The sequence below is a fragment of the Atheta coriaria genome, unplaced genomic scaffold, assembly GCF_025399875.1.
Source record: "Atheta coriaria isolate IRGN ID8LTWV9N9 unplaced genomic scaffold, Caltech_Dcor_3.1 hic_scaffold_5_pilon, whole genome shotgun sequence".
NCBI classification, from domain to species: Eukaryota; Metazoa; Arthropoda; class Insecta; order Coleoptera; family Staphylinidae; genus Dalotia; species Dalotia coriaria.
This window is the reverse complement of record NW_027045447.1, coordinates 7775297-7798496: the sequence shown is the minus strand read 5'-3', so window position 1 is coordinate 7798496 and position 23200 is coordinate 7775297. Positions and strand designations below refer to the sequence as shown.

At 39.9% G+C, this 23200-nt stretch overlaps 3 protein-coding genes across 3 annotated transcripts in view; 2 read left to right on the top strand and 1 right to left on the bottom strand.

The window, feature by feature from the left end:
- Nucleotides 1-19161, top strand: part of ASPP (Ankyrin-repeat, SH3-domain, and Proline-rich-region containing Protein) — a 63587-nt gene extending 44426 nt beyond the window's left edge. Inside the window, exons 6-14 of the mRNA XM_065303369.1 lie at nt 15305-15578; nt 15681-15859; nt 16196-16401; nt 16478-16643; nt 16701-17165; nt 17229-17559; nt 17874-18434; nt 18491-18690; nt 18752-19161. Coding sequence (XP_065159441.1) covers nt 15305-15578; nt 15681-15859; nt 16196-16401; nt 16478-16643; nt 16701-17165; nt 17229-17559; nt 17874-18434; nt 18491-18690; nt 18752-18784 — 2415 coding nt within the window. The 3' untranslated portion in view covers nt 18785-19161. The remainder of the gene's footprint in view (nt 1-15304; nt 15579-15680; nt 15860-16195; nt 16402-16477; nt 16644-16700; nt 17166-17228; nt 17560-17873; nt 18435-18490; nt 18691-18751) is intronic.
- Nucleotides 19162-19461: 300 nt separating this feature from the next.
- Nucleotides 19462-19911, top strand: LOC135792127 (palmitoyltransferase ZDHHC15-like). Its single transcript, XM_065302749.1, has one exon. The coding sequence runs from the start codon at nt 19462-19464 to the stop codon at nt 19909-19911; it is 450 nt and encodes a 149-aa protein (XP_065158821.1).
- A 335-nt stretch (nt 19912-20246) lies between these two features.
- On the bottom strand, nt 20247-22675 carry LOC135792701 (protein croquemort-like). Its single transcript, XM_065303375.1, is given in 7 exon segments — nt 20247-20866; nt 20869-20876; nt 20934-21302; nt 21359-21771; nt 21837-22142; nt 22199-22330; nt 22657-22675. Coding segments are annotated over 6 exon segments (1449 nt in total). The 5' UTR covers nt 22322-22330; nt 22657-22675; the 3' UTR covers nt 20247-20636.
- Between the last annotated feature and the right edge of the window lie 525 nt (nt 22676-23200).

Here is a 23200-nt window from a genome sequence, read left to right as displayed (position 1 = left end):
TAAATATCGCGTCCAAATGTCTTTAAAGAACTTTTTTTTTCATTGTATTTTATTGTAGTTCTCAGATGGTGTCTCCATTAGTTTTTTCGTTGTTGTTGTCGCTTCTTTTCTTAAGATTCTTTCAAAGAAAGTTTCACGTGACTGTGAAAACCACGAGAATTAATTGAATGTGCGCTCGTTTGAAAATCGTTAAAATGCAAATTCGCACGACGCAAAAGCCGTAAAGCGTCGGATGCACGGTCGGTTGTGTAATGCCAGTCACATAAATTTAATGTGATAATTAAGCGCATTAAACAAATCGTAATTAATATACCACGTATATAAAGTTTGCGTTGTTTAGGTTTAACCCATGTGGATGAACTTATGATCATAAATTATTATTGAATGTATTGTGTTTGTGCATTTAAATATTTTACGCACTTTCTACTAAATTAAAATACGATTTGGTGGAGTAAAAAATTAAAATAGAGTGCACTGTTGTAAATTACCATTCAATGTTTTATGTCTCGTTATATATTAGATAAAACACAGAAATTACAGAGGAAAAAATTACGAAATGTTGTCTATTTAAAGCAATTAATTAGTGATGCTGTACACTGCTTTCTTTTTTCTCCACTCGGCGTATTTTTATGCGCGTATTAAATTTCCGTGGAAGCTTTTTAAAGCCTTCCAAGTTTACGTGGGCTTTAATTTCGCAACATGGTTATGGGTTGGCTGCAGCAGATGAATTCGTCGAGGAATTGTCTTTGCGCGCGTTGATTTGCGTCGCGTCCGTTGTGCGTGGTGGTGGCGTGTGGCGTCTAGTATCGTTTGCGCGGGCGGCATTCTTTCCCGGCCCCTCCGCCACCCGCGTTCACAACATTTCGGCACGCCGCGCGCTCGCAGTCTGCACTCCACAGTCGGACCCGGAACACGCCAGGGTTGAGACGCGTTTGTTCGCGAGCTCGCGAACCACCTCGCACCACACCGGGCCCCATCGCACATTCAGCACCACCGTTTTTATCCACACGCTTAGTATCAAATGTAAAATTAATTACATTCATATTCATCGGACTGTGATTTCTATATCAAAATTAAAAGCAAACATTAACCAAAAATACAAAAATAAATTAAAATTAATGTTTTAAACGAAAGTGTATTTTATAAACGCGTATTTATGCCTCGAAGATTCGCAGGCACGAACTAAGAAGGGATAAGAGGTGAAAAGTCACGTAGTAAAAATAAAATGCTTAAAATTTCCGGGGTTGCAAGGCAAAAAAGACAACAAATGAACAATCGAGATAAATTATTACTGTAAGTATTTCTTTTATATCTTTTATTTCTTTTATCTGATTCAGAGCAATATAAGACATGAAAATCTATTACAAAAGTTGTAAGTTATAAAATATTAATAAAGAAGCATTTCGGCACATTAGACGAGTATGAAAAAAGTTTTGGAGATTCGAGATTCTGTAGAAATCAGCGGAAAAATCATAAACACACACACGTTGTGTTGGACGTTGCGTCCTTGCGTTTCTTTGCCGTTTTCTTGTCGCCGGCGTGTCAATATTTACGTTTGCGTGATTGCCTCTTGCCGCTCTCTTTGAGCGTTTGCACAAAACGCGATCGTAAACTTGAACGTTTAATTGAGATTTTAGCAAATTTACAGTCCTCCGCGGTGTGTTGTCGCATCGACGCTATTTTATTATGACTTGAGGCTGATTGCCGACGTGCTGACGCCATAATCGCGGTTATATTGCACCTACACGTCCAAACGTTTAGTGTTGGTAGAAAATTAATAAATAGCTAATTAAATGAACTTGACAGTTGTTGAAGTTGACTTTACGCGGCTAAAATCGAAAATAATTGTTTTACTATTAGAGGCCGTCATAAAGTGGTGTGCTTAAACTTGATTGAAAAGAAAGTTAATGTTAATGGACACATGTCATTTCAAGGTTTAATTCGTTTCATATACAACTAATCAAAAGTTACTTTTCTTGATGGGATATTTGTTGTGCAAGACCGAAATTCTATACGCTTCGCATAACTAAGAGAATATCAAATATAGAAAGATTCAATGTGAGAACAAAAGCAAATTAACAGGAAATTATAATTTGATTTGAACGCTTTTCAACGTAACAAAAGAATTACCTACTCGCGGTGAGAGGCACTAGAAATGTGAAACAAGTTGCAGTTGTTTACGCAACGAAAGTTTAAAATTTCTGATCACCCTTTATTCGAAAATACGAGTGAATTGTGTGAGTTCAAAGTAAATTTACTTGTCTCGTCACGTAAACACCGCACCGTTGGTCGGCGCCAGCATTGCATTCGAATTCGCAGCAATTCATGTGCGCGGCGGCCGTATTTATCCTCATCGGGAAGCAGTCAACGTGTTGGCGTTGACAGAAAGAAATAAGAGCATGTGACATACTGGCGTTCGCTATTCGCCACGTTTTTCGCATTCGTTTCTACCTTTCTTGCTTGCTTTTGCTTGGCGTTCGGGAGTCAAAAGTCGCGAGCGACGGCCCCGACTTGTGATATAAATGGTCCTTTGGTTGTCCTTTAGTTGTCAATTGTATTTTAAATTGGATCCGGAGTGTGAATCTCGTATTTGTCACTCGAGCTTTGCACTTGAAACGCCTTTCTCTCACCAGAGAGAATCAAGCGAATTAAATCAAATCAAATTACTCTTTGACAGCATTGGAATTTGTACTTACAAGCCGTAAATATCAAGAAAAAGCGTTTCTTTGACTGTTTAATGTTTAATTATTTAATTGAGGCTTGCCCAAGGGGTGATATCTTAATAACACCTCCTTCGTTTGGTTTCAATGGGTTTAAAATTACATTTTTAGTAATGAATGGCTGTGAAAGGAGAGAAGAAGTGCAAAAAGCTTGAATATCGTTCAAGTTTAATGAGCTAACTCAGAATTGACCTCGGGCTATCCAACCAGCTGAGCTTTGAAATCATAAAGACCAAATTACAACAATGCTTTAAGCTTATTACGCTTATTATACTCATGAGTAACTTATTATCCGCACAAATAGCTTTTCCTCGTAGATGAATCAATAGTGAATTTGTTTCACACGCTGCGAGAAATCATAAAAACTCTTCCCTCGTGGTACTTGAAATGCCATAAATACGAAAAGCAGACGTTTCACTCAAATTTCCATTTCGTAATTCAAAACGTCACACAACGTCGAGACGCTTGTGTCTTCTCGAGTCACGAATAAAGATTTGATGCTTTTTTGAGTGACGTGCGGCACAGTAAACGCATATTACTTTTAACCGAAAATGCTTAGTTATTTTTTCGGGCGATGGGCGACGGGCGACGCTTTCTTGGAATATTAGGTGCTCTTGTCGCGAGATTTGAAGTGGCCCATTAACTTCCTAACATCCCGAGCTCTTTCCAGCCTTCTTGTCGGCGCGCCGTGTCGAGTGTAGTGTTACATAAAAGGGTATCTTTGCAGAAAGCCATTTTGTGAGGTCAAGTGAGCCGAAAATTCATAAAAACGTTGCTGGCAAGTCAGCAACTCCATGGGCTGGCAACAATCGTGAACGAAAACGAAAAAAGATCATTTCCCTGCTGCGTCCCTGCCTCGCGCACAATTTGTGAGAGTCAACCGCGAGGAGGTAGTAAATTCTACAATGTACGGTCCATACCTATTCTCGAAAGTTTCTTTCCTGCGCAAACTTGTGCTCAAGTTTTTCCCATTCAGGGATTAGCGACTTTTGAATAATTTAAGACTAATGGGCCATATTCGCCGGGAATAACATTAGTTTTAAATATGTTAATCGATTCAACTTTGCAATCCTTTCGTAATCTTATGAATACTGCAGATATTGATGGCGGACATAATTTTTAATTATCTCGATAGTGGTAATTTAATATTAAAAAGGTTTCGAGGATCACTTGAGTTCAAATTTCTTTTCACTTTTAGTTGTAATGCATTATGCATATGCTTTTAGGCACTCGTGCAGCTTAAAAGCCAAAAGTTTGCAGGTTTTTAAACTTCCAACGTTTAGTGGACAGAATTTAAAAGTTTTTCTTATTTTTTTACTGTTTTTGCATATGCAATATTTCGGTCCCAAGTAATATTTTGCATAAATATTTTACAGTTTTTTCAAGCACAAAATGCGATGAAAAATGTTGATTTTTCATACAGGTGGGTGAAAAATCAACTTTTTGTGCATTTTGGTTCACTTAACGGGAAAGAAAGCTGGATGGATGGAAATTTGGGTCGCGTCTTGCATCGCCAATCGAATAGAAAATGCCTTTCACGCCATACTCGTAAATTCCAATAAGTCTTTACAGGATCATGTTGGAGCTTTATTAAAAATTTACTCGCGCTGCACAGAATGAAACCGGATGGTCAATGAAAGCATCCCGTCCCCAATCGCATTATTATAGATTATAGATTAGGCTTAGTGGAAATAGAATCGGAATTAAAATTAATTGAATCATAATGAATTGATTTAAAAACAATACATTTCAATTTTTTAAATAATTTTTTCTTTGTTAATTTTAAATGTATTGTTTATGTATGTAAATTTGAATGAAGTAAGTTGCGAAAACGTGTCTCTAAATCCCCGTAGAAAAAGAACACCGTACTTGGTTAAATTTGATTAAAATTTGTCGAGTGTATTACAATTGTGTCGCGCTACTTCATGGCCGAAAATATTCCAGTGACGCGCGGCGACGGTGCAGTCCTCGTGCTTTGAAAGGGTTTGCCCGAAAACCCCGAGTTAGGAAAGCGGTAGACTGTAACTCGAAAAGTCGCTTTTGTTGACTTTGTTTATGTTTTTATTCCCGTGTAGACTAATCCGACAAAATTCATCTTTCTCCCCCGTGATGAACTCACGGAACGCGCGGGCCTTGTACACAAAACAACAAACCGTCCGAACTTCATGCAAATCTTTCAAAACAACAGATAATTTCTTTAAACATTTATTTCTACACGTTTGTATACATAAAAAAGTAAATGTTAAAATTAGGTTGAAACATCAAAAACATGAAAAATCAAAAAGTTCAATATTTTAACGTGAAAGCGCTAATTAACAATCCTTCGAATATGGAATATTAAAATATAAACATTGAACGATTGAAAAAGCGCAGCGCGCACAATTTGAATTTCAAATTTCAATTGATTTTCCAGCTCAACACAAGTTAAACATTTCCAGCTGTTTTTACAAAAAAAATTTCATCCTGCATTTATTTCCGTGCAGAACATCCATATTTAACGTTTCGAGATTATTTAGTATGCAAAAACTCGCTTAATTAAAAATTAATAACGTTCACTTTGCTGCTGATTTATTAATATCTAAGTAATTGAGGTCCATGTTTTCTCATACGCGATGGTAATTCATTTATAAACTTTTCGGGCCATAAATTTTCGAACAAACGCCAACACGTTGCGAAATTCCATTCATTATCCATTATTATTCGTTTGTAAATGACATTCGGCAATGCAAAAAAATATTCACACACTCATACCGACAAGTTGCATAATAAATATAATCAATAATAAAGCTCACTTGTATGTTGTACATAGCAAAACATGAACACAGATGGCCGAATTTATCGCTGCAGGACCATTTATTATTTCAACGCATTTGGCGTCAAGTATAAAGCAAAAAAAATGTAAAATTCACAATCCTATTATGTCAATCAAAACACATAACTCCAATTCTAAAGAACGTGATGTTTAATGAAACAAGTCGCTTTCATTTCCTATGTTAATATCGCAATGATCATGGTTTTGTCATTTTTGACCATTTGTTGTATTCGACTGTCAGCGGTCTTTTAGTGGCATGTGTGAGGCCAAACCGGAAATTAAACTCTATCAAATGACCGTTGTGCCCACTAACCTGCCAGACAATCAATCCCAACATGGCAATATGAAAACTCAACTTTGCACCTTCAACGAACGTCTAAATATTAAAATATTTAGTCGCTTGTTTTCGTCGCGATGAAAATGCGCGAAGCGCGAGGACATAAAATATGATACAGCGCGCGCACGAGGCCCATCTGAGGAAATTTATTTGCGTTTTCAACGCACAGATGATATATGCGTCTATTAAACTGTTCAGAGCAAGACGTACCCCGAAAATTTGTGACTAATTTAGTACAGAGTGTTTTATAGTTTTCACCGCTATAAATTTGCGTGTTTTTGGATTATTCAACGAAATATGTGTAAAATATTCAGATAATTTTAGTTTTTAAGTAAATAATTTATTATTTTTGGTTTTATGTGTTGGTATGCGAATAAAATGTAGTTTATTGCTGTTAGATCAAATTAGAGTGATTGAGAGTGTCGTTGTTGACCCTGTAGACAACCTTCTAACTCTACTTTGCTTTTGAATGCAGAGGAAAACAACTTCTTGGGTGCGACATACGTGTGGGATGTGGGGCACACGTGAGTTTTAGTTAACCGTGTAAAAGCAAGTAATTACACGGCACACAGCGGGTTTGGGTTGCCTCTGGTTTTATGCTTTTCAGCTTTCGCTCTTAATCATATTGCTGGTGATTATAAGTTACGCACATTTTAGCCGAATGTATAATGCAAACAAACAATCGTAAGCAAAGCTTTTAATCAAGGCAATGTTTAATGTTTTTATACTTATGAGGAATTGCGAATTTGCTTGAGAAATGTTTGCGTAAAAAATGATTTTTTGATTAACGGATTCTTTGAAGTTTTAGATGAAAAAATCATTTTCTTAAATTTTGTTTGCAGAAACACGAAATCTTGTTTTCTTACCTTCTGTTGCGTTGAGATCAAAAGTAAATCAACTTATACAATAATCAGTTAACCGAGGAGAAGTGAAATTTATTTTTAAATCTTTTTTTACGCAGAAATTAGGACTAAAACACATCATGGATAAGATTTTTACAGCAAAATTTAGATTAAATATGAACTTTGAATTCCCTGGAAGGTTATTTTTATTTTTAACTTGTTTATTTTAATATAAAAACTGAATAAATCACAGTAAATGATTGAAATAATTAACTTTGACGTTTTCGCCGATGAGAAAAATCAATTTAAAAATAAATTAATAGATAATCGATCTCAAATGCAGTTCTTTCTATATATTTTTAATTTCCACATATCCTTTGTTGTGACTAGATAACTTGATGTGTGACATCTCAATAAGGTGCATTCATTTTGACTTTCTATTCAGTCATGTCTTTGATGTACGAGTGTTTCCAGGTTTTCGACAAAATGGAAAAAGTAAACGGAAATAAAATCAGTCAAATCGGGACTTGTGTAAATATAACCAATATCGTTAAATCTCAACTCTCCTGATGTGCACAGATACTTGGAGCAGGAAAACTTCCTCGAAAACTTTTCCGACAGTTGTACTTTCCGGCCGAATATTTCGTTTTTCTTTTATCTTCCCAAAGTATTGACTTGAGCAATTTGTCTACCTGTTTATACGTTCTACACGTACCGAAAAAGACGCTGTATTACATTTTTTTACTTTTAATAAAAACGCGTGTAAACAAGCCGGCGAATAAAACTAATAATTACTTTTGGCTTCAAAATATGCGCTGCACAAATACGCGAAATAATGAAAAATAAATTGTGTACTTAGAGTGTCGTTGCTACGAAAATGTTGAAAATGTTGAAACGAAGTCGTAAAATAAAATTATTGCCTTTTGCTTCGGTTTGCAACGAATAAACGAGTTCTAATGGCTACTTTAAATTACTGTGCGTAAATAATTGCCTAAAATATGGAAAATATTCCGGCGAGTATTTTGTATATGAATAAAATTAAATGAGATTTTAACAAGGATTAAACAAACAAAAAAAAAACATACAATCTTTGTCATTTTCTTTGAAGTTAATCCTAGCGTACACTTTTGAACTTTATCAAGCGTTAAGTTTATCATACCCATACATTAATGCGTGTCTTAGTTTATAAACTTTGTAGCTTATCAAAACTCGATGCAGGTCGCCTGAAGTTTGACAAGTTATGCGTCCTTTGAAATGTCGACAATTAAATTGTAAAACTTTCATCCGCTTTTTCCGGAAATAATAATCTATAGACTACAGATTGGTTCCGCAAACAAATACAATTAATATAAACCGATTTGCTGTAATTATAGCTCATGATCAGGACGAAAATCTCACCTAATCGAGTTGTTTGCAAAAGTTTGAAACTCGCGTTAGCTTTCCTGGCCGACACCGACTCATAGTTCAAGCTTCAATCCTTCCCCGCACGTCGCATTGTAATATTCGAGTACGTGTGCCCGATGATGCGGTGAGAGAACTGGGAAGTGGGAACGGTTCAACGTCGGGAAGCGTTTCGTCTGTTGGAGAAGCGCCGTGGGAATCGATACCGCAATTTCCTACCGATCCCACACCGCAAGCGATACACAAACGTTCGGCCGAATTCTCTTAGTTTTGCGCCGCTTTGCATGCCCGCACTTATCATGTTATCATCAATGCAATCGCACTATTTCCACATGTGTGCAGCAGACAGATGATTTCAATGTAAACGGGTTCTTTAACCATGCAACTATTGCAATTGTTTTTTTTATAGTTGAATTGATTCAGTGTTTAATGCGCGGATTCGCTCCAATTGTTTGCAATTTCTAGTATTCGCGTATATTTGCAGCTAAATTACTTCCGTTTAGCTTGTTCTGCATTTGACGATTAGTATCTACTACCACGCCGCCAATAAATCGTAAACATTCACAATTTAATTAAATGTATTAAGTGAATATTCGCTTTGCACTAATTGCCTCGTGTTGTGTATATTTCGCACAATAATTCAATAATGCAATTTATTGAATATTTTTTTCACTATTGGATTCGGATGCACGCCGATGAGCAACACGTGATTGTATACATGTGTGTTATTATTATTCAGGGTGGTTTATCCCGGCATACATTTGCATCCTTAACGAATGCGTAACGTGCCAAAACGGATGCGCAAATTACGTGTTTTAATTGAGCGCTTTTGTGCGTTCGACACATATTTACGAGTTTATAATAAAAGCGATTTGGAGCGCTGCGTACCTATGCTTCAGCGACTAATTGGCTAAATTGTAAAACTAGTTTTGTTTTCAAGTATTCTACGCATGATTTGATTGCGTAAATTTTCACAATGCCCTATTCCGCAATATCTGCGCTGACGTGCGGCCATTAATCATTAAAATTGTAACAAAAAATGTTGCAAAACGAATATCTTGATTGCGTATTTCTAACCAAACAAGTTGGTAAATATTTGGAATGTATTTAATTACTATTCGACGTCTCCTATTAGTAACATCTCATTAGTTTGAGCTGGTGTGAACTTCATCAATTTGTGTCATGCTGAATTTTGAAAGTATGCGTTAGCTTCACCTCATTAGTTTAGCTTGGTGCCAATAGCGAATTTCGCAAATGTTACGTGCAAAAATGCTTCCTTTATTGATTGATTGACCAGTTTTGTAATAGAATTTTCGTGTTGCGTGTGGCTTCACCACGCTGAAAATGAAATAAGTGAGGGGTCGCAACAAGTATGTAAATTTCGTTTTCAGATGTTGAGAGTTTTAAGACGTGCTCCGACTCCCTCGTCCCGGCGTGCGTCTTCTCGACTTATTGAAATTCCGACCTACGCAACGAGCCACCACCGCCAGCATTAATACCTTTAAATCGCCCGCACCCTCGGAAATTGTAACGATCACCACTCTGGTGCAAGATGTTGGCCTGCGTGTGCCAACCGACCGATCCGACGCTGTTCAAGCGTGGCCCTATACCGCTGGGCGCCCCACCCTTAACATTCAAAGGTGCGATAGGTGCTGGTGCACCGGCCGGGCAGGCACGACCGCGGCCGGGTCGCATCTACCGCATACCTGTAATAACGAGCGAGCCGAAGAACTCGCAAGGTGCACCGGCGAGCGCGGCAAGTGCAACCGTCAGTTCGCCCGTAACCGCCAAAAACGCCGGCAATAACAACGCCAGAAGGCATGCGAATGTCGTGCGGCACAAACGGCGCGTCGATGTGAATCAAAAAAGTGATAGCAAAGACGACTCTAGCGGAGAGTCGCTGGGTAGTATGTGTGTTGATAGCAAGTGCGCGGCTGGTGATAGCACGACGAAGAGTACGCGTATCGACGATACCAAGTTGAACGATATCACGAAGGACGCCTTCAAAAGGTAATCTTTAAATTTAAACATCTAGAAAATTCTTTAATCTTCCCGTTGTGGAAACCATGAAGATTTGTAGAATTTTACCTGACCTGCGTGCGTTGGATTTAAAAGTTTAAATGACATTTGGTTGGTGTAGGTAGTAAATTTTCTGGGAATGTTGCGCTCATGTTTCACAAACACACAAATAGTTAATGTTATAATAGTCTGTGCCGTTTGCATTGTCACAAATCTGTTGTTTTCGGCGTTTTTTTTTTCTGCGTCCACCCTCATTGCTGGCCCGTTCCGCACGTATGTCGACTGTCGAGTGGTCGTTTTCATTCATAACGAGCCAACAGACTCCCACGGCGCTCTCCATTCGCACCATTCTCGCCTACCGATATTGACTTCCTGTTGTGCTCGGCTAACCTGGCTTCCAAGCACACAATGTGTCTGTGTGTGCCGTACTGGCATACGTTTTGTTGAAGAACGCCCGAGCTTCTGTAATTTATGACCCTATGTCATATTTGCTGCCACGGCGCGCAAAAGACAGCTTTTCCAGGGGGTTGGGGCGCGCATTGTCTTGTAATGCCTTTAACATTCTTTTCATTCCCGATCCGGGCATTCTATACAAAGCACAACAAGAATTAAAAACCTGTGCACACATGTGCATAACTTTGTAGGTTTTTTTGTGTTGTTTGATGGCAACTTTCGTTCCCAGGCTCCGAAAAAGCGGGCGTACGACGTGTAACAGTTTTTCGAATAGCTGCGCCAACATAACCAACACTGTTGGCTATGATCGGTGCGGATGATTGATGCTGCAAGCATCAGGCGATCGGCCATCACCCACGCCAAAGTTGCTCGTATATTGCGTCACATTGATATCAGTATCAGATGCTGTTCGCCCGCATGCCGCCTGCAACCGCATGATGCATTGCTCGCGCAATAAATCAATCGCGCGCACACACAACGCACAAGTGGCAAGTAACCTGCCGCTGCTGTTGCATAACCATTCTGCTCTTTGCTTTCCTACAGCAATTTGTCTGCTCACAGTGTTATTAAAATAAATTCCTTTCTTATGATTACACCCACATTCAATCATCGTGAAAATATTAGAATGTTATAGAGGTACTTCAAAGCTGCAGTTCGCCACTTCAACTGAAAGGGTTTTCTTCATTTCCTGTGGCGTGCGGACATCTTTCTCTTATTTCCGTTTTCCGCACTTTTTCGATGACGCTTTATTGGAAAATGTCCAAATACATTTCCAATATTTCTTCCTCACAAGATAATCTTATATTAAAGAGCTTTGCGATGTGGGCTTCGCTTTAGTTTTAAGGTTTCCGAACATGTACCTATATGTGGGGACGGGTGCAATATTGGTTCGCCCGTAATTGCACTGATAATAGTGATTAATGGTGCTGTGAAGGGGAAGGTTCATTCAATCGATGTTGATAGGTACTCTGATGTTTATGTCATAGTTACCTGAATTATATAATAAGGAATTGGAGTAGGTATCGATGAGGTCACTGACATCTGAAATTTGTTTACCTGAAGCCTATATTTTTGATCTCCGAGAGTTGGACCGGAGTTTCGCCACTTGATAGGCATCTACTTCAATTGGTAATTCGAGCGTCAAACAGTGTAGTTACCGGGAAGTATCCCTATTGTCCCAGGATCTATTAAAATAACAAAATAGTGATTCAATTTCAAAATGCTAAAGTTTTCTCCTTCAGTTGCAATTTTAATAATGGGTTTTGTATACACATATATTGAAAAATTAATTACAGATTATACTTTCATGTTTTGTTGTGTTTGAGAGCTTTTTTATAAACAGTCTCGCGTACAATAATCCTGCCACCAACACGGAGTATCCCGTTGGAAGCATAATATGCTCGTGTTTTTATTTCCAACCACCGGCACGTGTTGTATTCGAGTCTCTGCTTTTTTTTTCAAGGAATAATTTTTCAAATATGCAAGGCTCTAGAGCGGGCAGCATAAAAACGTGAAAAACATGACTGACGTGAAATAAAATGAAAATAGCATCAAGATAAAGCATAAAAGGTAAATAGCCATGCTCACACCGCTTTCCTCCTGCAGTTGATATCCACGTGAAGGTTGTGCTCAATGGCGTAGGGATGGCATGTGCAGTCTGAAAATACAAAGGCAAATTGTTCATTCAAAAAACGCGCGCAAGCTGTGTTCTGATTGCTGGTGTTCCGTTCCCTTCAGTCATCAACAAGAGAACATCGTCAAAGCTGCACATACGAGTACACGCATCGAAAAAACAATCAGCTAACTGTAAAGCAAAGAAGTGTGAAATGTTCAATCAACAGTCTGCATTCGGCATTTGGCACACATGTTCACGCCATCACGAATTTAATACCAGCTAATTTGCTGTATACTTGACTCGATTTGTTATCCAGAAAGAAATGTTCCAATCGGCTGCACTTTTCCGTTGCTGGACTTTCGCATCAGTGCCTACCGTTTGTGTCAAATATTCAATTTTCCAGCCTTTCACATCCTATACTTTTCCGGGTAAGGGAATTGTTTGCGAACTCACCGATCCAATGCTTCTGATAGCTGACACTAGGAAATCATAAAATTTACATGTTTTTCGTATTCGCCTTTTTATTCCAACATCTGCAAATCACATTTTTATTCGTCGGTTCCACGCGGAAATAAAACATTCGGAAACTATGGATGCTCTATGACAAGATCATTTCAATTTGACCAGAAAGGCTATTGGAGATCCCACAAAAACACTCGTGATGCATTTCGGCGACGGTAACCCAAACATTTCAATATAAAAACCAAACCCTCTTCGTAATAACTTCTGGGCGACTTTACCAAGGGGTTTCAGTTGCGCACAAAGAAGCAGGAAGCCCTCTCAAACACAAAGTTTTAATTAGTTTTCAAAGCTTTGTTGTTCTGGTTCTACGAGATTTCGGGTTTTGGATATTTTTTAATAAAACATTAATAATTAATTCAGAAATATTTAATTTCCGACGACAGTCAAAAAATACCAATAACATTTTACGGAATAGTTATAAATTTCACTCTTCTTCTTGCGGTGGTTACGAATTAGTTATTTAGAAGAGCGATATTATTTAAACTCAGGGATTTTGGGTACGCAGTGTTTAAGGCAGGAATGCCATGAGGCGATGACGCAATTTGAATTAATTATACGACGGTCTGGGTCGGAAAAAGCGAAATAGAAAAAGCTAAGCACGTACAAAACGACGCTACAGAAGCTGAAGCTGCATAACACCGACTCACTCGATGCTCCAGCGCACAAACCGGCCCGAACCAGGGATGAAAAGTACGAGGAAACGCAAACTAAGAGGCACAGCGTTCAAGTCGTGGTGTCGTGGTATTTTTTTTCCACTATCCCACACGTTCCGGAATAAAGTTAATACGTGAAAATTCATTCAGAGTCATTCGAGGCACGTGTAAATCGCCACTAACATGTTTTAATTACTCTGCGTTCACGTTTTGTTCATGCATTAAATGAATGTATCCATACATGAAGAAAAAATTTCTCGCTTTCAAAAAGGAATGTTTATTTCGGTAGCAGCTTGTTATCGCAATAACCACCGATATTTCAGAATGGTTTCCCATTCCACAAGCAATAGGATGATGTTCCGCTTTCTTTCTCACTTGTAGTCTACGCCAGAGGGGCAGAAATAGGCAAGGACGATTACGTAATGTTGAAATAACCGTGCAACAGCACGCCCTTAATTCTATTCCGGCGCCCACTCACACTGTTTCTTTTTACGGTTTTTAATAAACAGTATATAAGGATAAAGTACTTTTCGTTGCTTGCAATTTTCTTATTGCGCTCGTTTTTCACCTAGCTTTGTTCGTTTCTGATGCGCCGCACACTTTAAGTGAAAAACAAACTCGTCATAAATCCTTTAGTTTATATACGCTTTATTCGAAATCGATATTTCGTTTGTAAATCGGCGCAACAAAAACACGCGTATATATCGTGCGGGGCGGCTTTAAGAGTATTAAACTGTTTGCGTAGGAAATTTAAATCAACGTAATTATTTGGAAAATATGTTGATGCCTCGCAAATAGACGCAAAACCGAGCGAAGATGTGTGTATAAGGGAATAAATCACCAACAGGAAGCCGCACTGCCGCCCGCCGCCGAGCCGAAGCGTATAAACATAACTCAATCGCAATCAAACTCGCTTGAAAATTCGGCGGCGGCGGCGGCGACGCTTGAAATTAGTATTAATACAGCATAAGAATATGGAACAATATGCTGCGCGCGACTAAGCGCAAGAGGCAGAACAAGATTTACGGCAATTTCTCGAATCCCTTCTAGTTTTGCTTCGTTCGAAGTACGAAAGTAAAGCCTGCACACATCGTCACAAAGGCGGCGGCGCGAGCGAGCAGTAATACATATTTTGCATTTGATCTGCCGCGCGCCAGCTTCGGTCGTCTTCCATTCGGCACACGCTGAATTATGTAATCCTTTTAAGGAGTGACGAGTGTGCGCGTAATTATTCGCGGCAGTTTCCATTTCTCATACCTTCCCGCTTCCGCAAACTGCCGCCGATCATATTTGCGTACTCAGGCCTCGCAAGACGAAGCAAAGAAACAACTATATGTCACAAACTGTGAATTTACCAAAGGCATACGGTTGTTTTAATATTTGCATAGTTTTCATTACGCAAACCAACATCTAAAATAAATTTAGCTCCGGGAAATAGATTTTCACTGATTAATAATTTAATATTTAATTTCATTATTGAAAATTCTTGCTTATAAATAAATAGTTACTTTAATCAGGCACACTATATATGCACCTGAGTTCTGAGTTTGATATTTTCCACACGTTCCGAAGGAAAGCTTGAATATTTCAAAAGTTAATAAAGGCAAATTGGACTTACGAGCGTGCATATTACAAGTTCTCGTGTAGTTGGCGCGTGCTGGTCGTAATTTACATACAAATAATAGAAAGTAGTCGCAAGGTTAACTGTTTTGCTCGTGTTTCCCTGAGAAAATGTACGGATTGTGTTTTTTCTGTATTTTAGGACGCGAGTTTTCCATATTTCCCCAGTTCAAGGTTGCACGCACATTACAACCACGTTATTGATACCGCGATCGAATTTGCAGGCCTGGCTTTAGACTAAATTTCATTAAAATTAGGTTTTTCTTATAAAATTATGTGGCTTATGAATGTTTTCTTGTTCATTTTGCAGTTACCAGAAGGAGTGCAGTTGACACTAAGTGAACTGCGAGATATGGCATGCAGGCAGCAGGCGCAGATCGAGTCGCAGCATCAGCTGCTGGCTGCGAAGGAGCAGCGCCTCCGTTACCTCAAGGAGCAGGAGGCGCGACAACAACGGGTGCAGGCCGAGAGCGAGCGCCTGCGACGGATGCGCGATCGCGTGGACGCGCAGGAACTCAAGCTGCGGAAATTGCGGGCGATCCGCGGCCAAGTGGACCATCAGAAACAGAATAATATATCTCTCAGTAAGTAAGCGCCGGCGGCGTAGCAGGCACTGGCATTTCGATGAAATTCAATTAGCAAAAGGGGCAAAACCCAATCGCATGATTATTTTCTTTGAATTACAGCAAGTGACCTTGATTCCATCCGAGCGCTCTTCAATGAAAAAGAAAAGGAGTTGTCGCTGGCGGTGGCCAAAGTGGACGAGCTCACCAAGCAGCTTGAGGAGTTGCGACGGGGGCGGTCGAATCGCGAGCAAACGCCAGCGTCGGCCCTTGAGCTCGACAAACTACGGCGGGAGCTGATGGTAAGTTTGTTTATTCTTCCAACCCGCTTCATTAGCGATCCCGGAACGTCAATGTTATGATTGTTTGTTGTGCACACAAACCGACCAGCGAGCGTATTGTATACGCTTATCACAAGACAACCGCGTGCGCAATTCGAGGCGAGTTGTATTAAGAAAACGTTCAACACGCGCTCTTTCTCACGTGGCTTCTCGTTCGTGGCGGTAGCTGTTCACCTGTGCTTGTTGAAATGGTTATCATGATGGTGTTGAATGTGAGAACGCGCAACAAAGCCGGCAATGTTTTTGTAAGAGACGCTGATCTAATGCGTGTAATTAAACGATTTATTCGGTTTTCAGTATCGAAACAAACTGAACGAACAGCAGAATCATCGGCTTAATCAGCAGCGGGAGGCGCTGACGGCGCGTCAAGAGGAAATGAGCGCCATTGACAAGCGGATTTCGGAACTGCAGGAACGATTACATCGCAAGCGGCTATTGAATCAGCAATTGGCGAACCAAATTAGCGCCGCCTCGCACAAGGCCGCATACAATCAGTTTGTGAGGTAGGTTTGCGTTTCCCTTTTCGCATGTTTCCGCGTTCGCTCCCCATTTCCATATATTTATGCTATCGCTTCGTAGGTTGGCGGGCTCAACCGATCAAAACAATCAGCATTATCCGAGGAAGAACCAGCAAAACACACACCCCGCTAATGGATTATCCCGTAGCAACATCGCCGCAGTGGAGCCCTATAATCACGTACCCCTTAATGCTGGACAACAAATTCGACATGGACCATTACAAGATGTAAGTGGTTTTGGGTTCAAATCGAGTAAAACACATTTATTGTTATTTTATTTTCAGAATTTGACATATCATTCTGTATATCAACCAAATCATCATATCAAAAGCGATTCGGAACCGAAAGCGGAGAGCCAGGATATCCACAAGTCGATGTACAAGGGGCAGGAGCAGCCTGACGGCGACCTGTTGAAAGACTTTGGCGTGTCCAAGTCCGACCCGAAGTATCAAACCTTGCCATATAACACGAAATTCACCGTGAATTTATTACCCAATAAAAATAGAATAGACAGCCACGACGCACTACAACAGCAGCAACCTGACGCGAAAGACATTGACGTCCATAATGGCAACAACGGTGTACAATCACAAATGGTACACAGCGCGCCGTTAAACACAGCCAACAAAAATATTGCCACTCCGCTCAATCAGAACGACTTGACCAAACGATACGACAAGGAGAATGACGGCAAGGGTTTTAATGGGCAGTCGAACAAATTGAACGAACACGCTTCCACATTGTATCAAGTAGGTGTCTTTGAATCAGCGTGCTGTGACTGGATTGTATTTACACGTGCATCCTTGTTTCAGAAACCGATCAGCAGTGTGGCACCCACATCGGTACATCATTCTGGGAAGCTTTCGAACATTTACCAGACCTCATCGATCAAGGTGCAACCTGTGGAACCGCAGACCATTCACAGTAAGCCTACCAGTACCCCCGAGGCATCGGGAGACAAGGCAAAGCCGGCGCTACCGCCAAAACCGTCGATACGACCACCCCCACGGCAGACACAGCTGAGTGTCGATGAGCCGAGACACTCACCCCCACCGCCTCCGGTGCCCACGAGCGACCCGCCCGCCGAGGAGAAGCCCTCGCGGCCGGCACATCCGCTCAGCCTCGCATTGGGCAAGTTACAAGGTAACGCCAACGGCCAGAAAGGACCGCACTCACCCCTAACGCACTCACCGCTCTCGCAAAGCTCGCCTGCCACCAACTCACCGGTCTTGCAGCACTCGCCCGTAACACACTCGCCCGTCTCGCAGCACTCCCCGCAAATCCCGCACTCCCCAGCGACAACATGCCCATTATTAAAGCAAAACCGCTCACCATCAAAAAGCAAATGCTCAGCGAGCAGCCTAAACTGCGTGCGCTCAGCTCCTACTCACGGCTAAACGGGTTGTCAGTGAACAACAATCGCAGGATCGAAATGCCACCGGCCTTTCATTTTCCAGAACTCGAGAAGGCGGAAGTCAACGGTAACGATAGCGCCGTCAAGTCGTCATCATCCTCCGACGAGACGGACAAGTCATCGTCTGCGGAGAGTAATGCACCTGAGTTGAAGGATGTGGTGGTGCGACGCAACAAAAAGGGCAATCTCAAACAGACAGGCAAGGCTAATCTATCGAGACGTGTTAGTTTTGACCCGCTGGCGCTACTTCTTGATGCCAGCCTTGAAGGGGAACTGGAGTTGGTGAAAAAGACTGCCACACAAGTGGCTAACCCATCTGCAGCCAACGACGAGGGTATCACCGCGCTGCACAATGCGATTTGCGCCGGTCATTTGGAGATTGTAAAGTTTCTAGTTGAGTTTGGTTGCGATGTTAACGCGCAGGACAGCGATGGCTGGACACCTCTGCACTGCGCCGCTAGCTGCAACAATGTTGCGATGGTACGTTTCCTTGTCGAGCATGGCGCCTGCATCTTTGCTACGACCCTAAGTGACCACGAAACTGCTGCGGAGAAATGCGAAGAGGACGAGGAAGGTTTTGATGGATGTTCTGAATATTTATATAGTAAGTTTGTGTTTATTTCATAGCATAATAACAGGATTAATCGATTATTTTAATAGGTGTACAGGAAAAACTTGGAATCCTATCCGGAGGTGCGGTATTTGCCGTTTTTGATTACGCTGCACAACAGCCTGACGAGCTCAGCTTTCATGCCGGGCAACAGTTGACAATTCTTCGCAAGGGCGACGAAAGCGAGCGCGAGTGGTGGTGGTCGCGTCTCGGCGATAAGGAGGGCTACGTGCCGCGGAATCTATTAGGGGTATGCTGTTTAAACTTTCAACTCGTCGCCTGTTTGCTAATGTGCGACTTTCAACTTTCAGCTTTATCCACGCGTGAGCAAAGCAGACGAGTAAACGAGGCAACGTTTAAGTGTAATAAGCATCGATGTAAGTATCTTTCGCATTTTCTAAATCTATAAAACGTGCTGGAGTTATTACACCGCAAGGAGGGAGTGGGAAGAGGAGAGCATCAGTTCTGGAATTCGTATGCCTTTGCTCAATATTTTATTATATTGTTTAGTCAAAAGGTCGCGTTTGTTCACACTTAATTAGTTAGTTTACGAGTGATGTTTTCGCATGGCAACAAGTCTTGATATTTTTGTTTTGTATTAAGATGTTATTTAACTGGCAGATTGCTTTTGGAATTAAGTAATTACTTAATGAATATTTTAATATATTTTCATTATTGTAAATATATAAATATGAATATACAATGGAATATTTACATAAAACATGCTATTTTATCCCTTGATTATCATGATCCTTTAATTACAATATAGTTCCTGCGTCGCTCAGCAACGGTAACACGTAAGTACAATAAATGAAACTTCAAGATGTGACATTTATTAATTTGCAAAATGTGCACGTGTTATGATTGCATCAATACGTTACCAGTGATTTCCATCTTAGTAATAGTTGTATACACTTATTACGTCTATGTCTTCGAACTGTGCATACTCGTCATCCCCGAGCAATTCAAAATGATTGCTTATTTATGCGTGTATCACCTGCTGCTTATCCCGTTCTTAACAATGTACTTCATCACAATGTTCCACAAGCAATGGTACGTCCCACCTAATTACTACCTACCCCGGGATTTCTACGAAAAGATGAACATGATGTCATCCGCCGACGCCGAATACAGCATGCTTGTGTCCTTTTGTAAAAGTCGTAATATTCGCGTCTACACCCGCAACTCCAGCGGCAGTATTCGCGTTTGCCATACGTGCAAACTTTTAAAACCCGACCGAACGCATCATTGCAGTACATGCGAAGCATGCGTGGTCAAAATGGACCACCACTGTCCCTGGGTGAATAACTGCATTGGATTCACGAATTACAAATACTTTCTTATGGTTGTATTGTACGCTGGCATTCTCTGTACATATTATTTTGCGACCACGTTAGAATATAGCATTGATTTCTTTATGGACATCGGCGAACATCCCCACTTAAGGAGAGTTAATATTGTCATATGGTAAGCAATGTTATAAAAACTTGTTTACAGGCATTTTTAAAGTAACATTCTTATCATCCACGCGGCAGTTCCATTGTAGTCATGGCACTGGCAATAACGCTGTGGTGCTTGCTCGGCTTTCATCTTAGTTTAATTCTAAACAACGAAACCACCGTCGAGGCTCTCCATCCACCCACGTACGCCAGTGCAATCATCCTCGGCTTCGATCATGGCAAACGAGAAAACTTTCGTGAAGTGTGCGGCGGGAACGTGTGTAAGTGGTGTTTACCAATCCAAACACATGAAGGTGACGGGGTCAGGTTTGATGTGATGCGATTCGCATAATAAAACGCACTTAAATGCATTCAAAACCATCATATTTCATTAAACTATTTACAGAAGTGTGAGTACGTTTTTACATTGGTTTATTACTAGAGAGTTTATACATCATTTAAATTTTCACAGATTTAAATTGCACTTTGGTGTTAGGATTAGACCTGTTTAGCTTTTAGAAGCTGGTAACTATAACAATCAAATATAAAAATATATAAAACAAAGTACTCTGACCTCTAGTGCAGATAAAATTTAATTTTAAAATATGCTAAGACCAAATAGTTTCATAGTTTTTGTCGAAGACACAGCCATACCGAAAGTGCGTATATTACGTATTCTTAAGTATCTATTGAAGCTAGAAAAAGATGAGCATATTGAGACTCTTTGTAACAAGTATCTAGTTTGAATCACAGATGATCACATACGATCCGGCAAGAGTTGCGTCTGCTCGTTGTCTCTCCAAGCAGACTTGAAACTGATATAAATTGCAATGCATGCAATCAGCGTACCCACAGCTAACAATCCAATTCCGGTAAATTGTCCAATTGCAGGCAATATCAATAGGGTTTTAACTGTACCAGCCAATTCATCACTCAAATCCGCCGACTGTTCAAACCATAATACTGGCAACATTGTTTCCTTTACATTTTAAACATACTAAAAACAACACAAGTAAATTATATTTAAATTTATATATTAAAACAATAATATTACGTGATTCCTGGAATTGGTGCTATTAAAATGTTCAATTGAAGTCGAGCGTTTACACTTAAAGGCACACCGGTCTTCGGTTCCAAATTAATTTCAAATTTATGCTTTGCTTCGTTTGGTCGCATACCAACAACGCCTTTTCTGTAACTTTCATCGCCCAAGTAAAAGTGTGGATATGAAATAAAAGCTGGCGCTCCTTGTTTGCATTTGGACACGTCGCGAACTCCACTTGGGTGTATTTTGTCACCTCGGAAACATTCTTGCTCAGGATATTTAGTGCCGTTATCAAAGAGGAAATCGGTTCCGATGAACTCTTTACCCTCGATGCCTCGATAAAATCTTGTTTTATTGCTGTGGAATACTGTAATAGAACTAAAACATACAAAAAAATTAATTTGATTGCTTGCAATGTAGTTTACAGTTTCTACCTGCACAAGTCTGATGCAAATAATGAAACCTTGTTGTATTTTTCCACTGGAGGCCATAATTCTCCACTGGTGCCATTTACAAACCCACAATAACTACTGTAAGCAGAAGTGTATGGTCTGCCATTCCACTCTTCAAACAAACCCAATAATTCCAGATCATTCTTGCCTGTATACATTGTTACATTGCCATCATAAGTTTCTGAGTTATTTCGATTATAAAACCATCCAAATTTGTCCATATCAATATTTAGTTTGAGGTCTTTAGCTAAAGTAAGCAGTTCATCTTCATAGCCATCAAATAACCATTCAGAAACATTTTTGGTTAAAATCATAGATCTCTCCTTCTCCTCCAGAAAGAAGTTAACAGCTTGTCTGATGAATATGTATCTATTTTTTACCATGTTTGCCACAGTCTAAAATTTAGTTTTTGTTTTTAATTATAAACAGAAGGAATAAATAATTTTGATAATAGACTTACTGCAGCTATCACATTAACCGTAGTAACCTTATCGGCAAGTGTTCCATTAGACTTTTCGGGAATAAAATGCCACACTCTTTTGGTCTGATATGTGATGGTGTCATTATCATTCCACTGTAGATTAACTCTGTAGTGTTTCTCTGAGAAGACATATGGTCCCACTTCCTGCACAATAGGCTTTATTCTCCAGTCTTTCACTACTTCATCTGCATTTGTCCAGTTGTACAGGTGAAATGTTAAAAACATTGGTATTGGAGTGACCACCCAATTATCAAAACCCTGTGACCCCTTTTGTATTGTGAGTTCCTATAAAACAAACCACTAAGTTAGTCTAAGTATAGAGAAACAAATAAATAACTTACATTATGTGTAATTGTGTGGATCGCAGAGTCCCATCCAATGACCAGCAACAGGCCAAAAATTATAAACAGGATGGCGATGCCAAATGCGAGCGCTTTCTTACAGCTGTCGCCGCAGAAGGCCATTGTTGAGTACTGGAAAGCGTCGTAGCATTAAGTAACCACAAAAGAACGTAACAAACACTCGACTAAATAAGTATTTAACATTTATTGATGAGCAATCGTTGGATCATATGTTAATGATGAGTAATTATTTTGATCCACGGGTTCAAAGTAACCTAGGACATTTGCACTGTTCGCGAATCATATGCTCGATGACAGGTCTACTGCTGACTGCGCATCAATTTCAACATGTACAGGGTATCACACAGTGAAGCAAGAAATATATTTTCAACACGTGCGAGAAACAAAGCAAAAAGTGAAGGGAAATGTAAATTATTAGTTATTTCATGAATAATTACTTTGCAAACAGTTAAAATGTACACGAAATATTTGACGCTCAACGTGCGCAGCGCGTGTTAAGCACTGGTGTTAAGTGTTTACAGTTTCCACGCATGAAAGAATATTATCACTCTATTTGAATTGTTAATTCCGCCCACTTCAAATTAAAATAACTTATTATCAACAACAATTCACCTAAACCCATCATCAAACATTTTACGTTCTATAAGAATGGGATATTATTTTGTTGCTATGCAATATTTGTTGGACTCACCGCTTTTACTTCGTTATGTAGTTTAATTCTTTTATTCCGTATTTTTCGATTTATTAACTATGAGTCCTCGTTAATGATTTGTATGCACTATGATGTAGATAGTAATGTGAGCCAACAAATCGATAAAAACTTCATTAATGTTTTAAAATGATGCACGTTTGTACTCACTGTTGACCTGCTTCACTGTTGATTCACGATTCCTATGAAAAATTGTGGCAGAGTTCAACTGATAATTAAAATTGTATAATTACACACTATGCTAAAACTGACACCCGAGTTGTTTGAACGTG

Bases quoted from the DNA above. Each gene is read 5' to 3' on its own strand.
- LOC135792127 (XM_065302749.1), top strand. From the start codon at position 19,462: ATGTACTTCATCACAATGTTCCACAAGCAATGGTACGTCCCACCTAAT.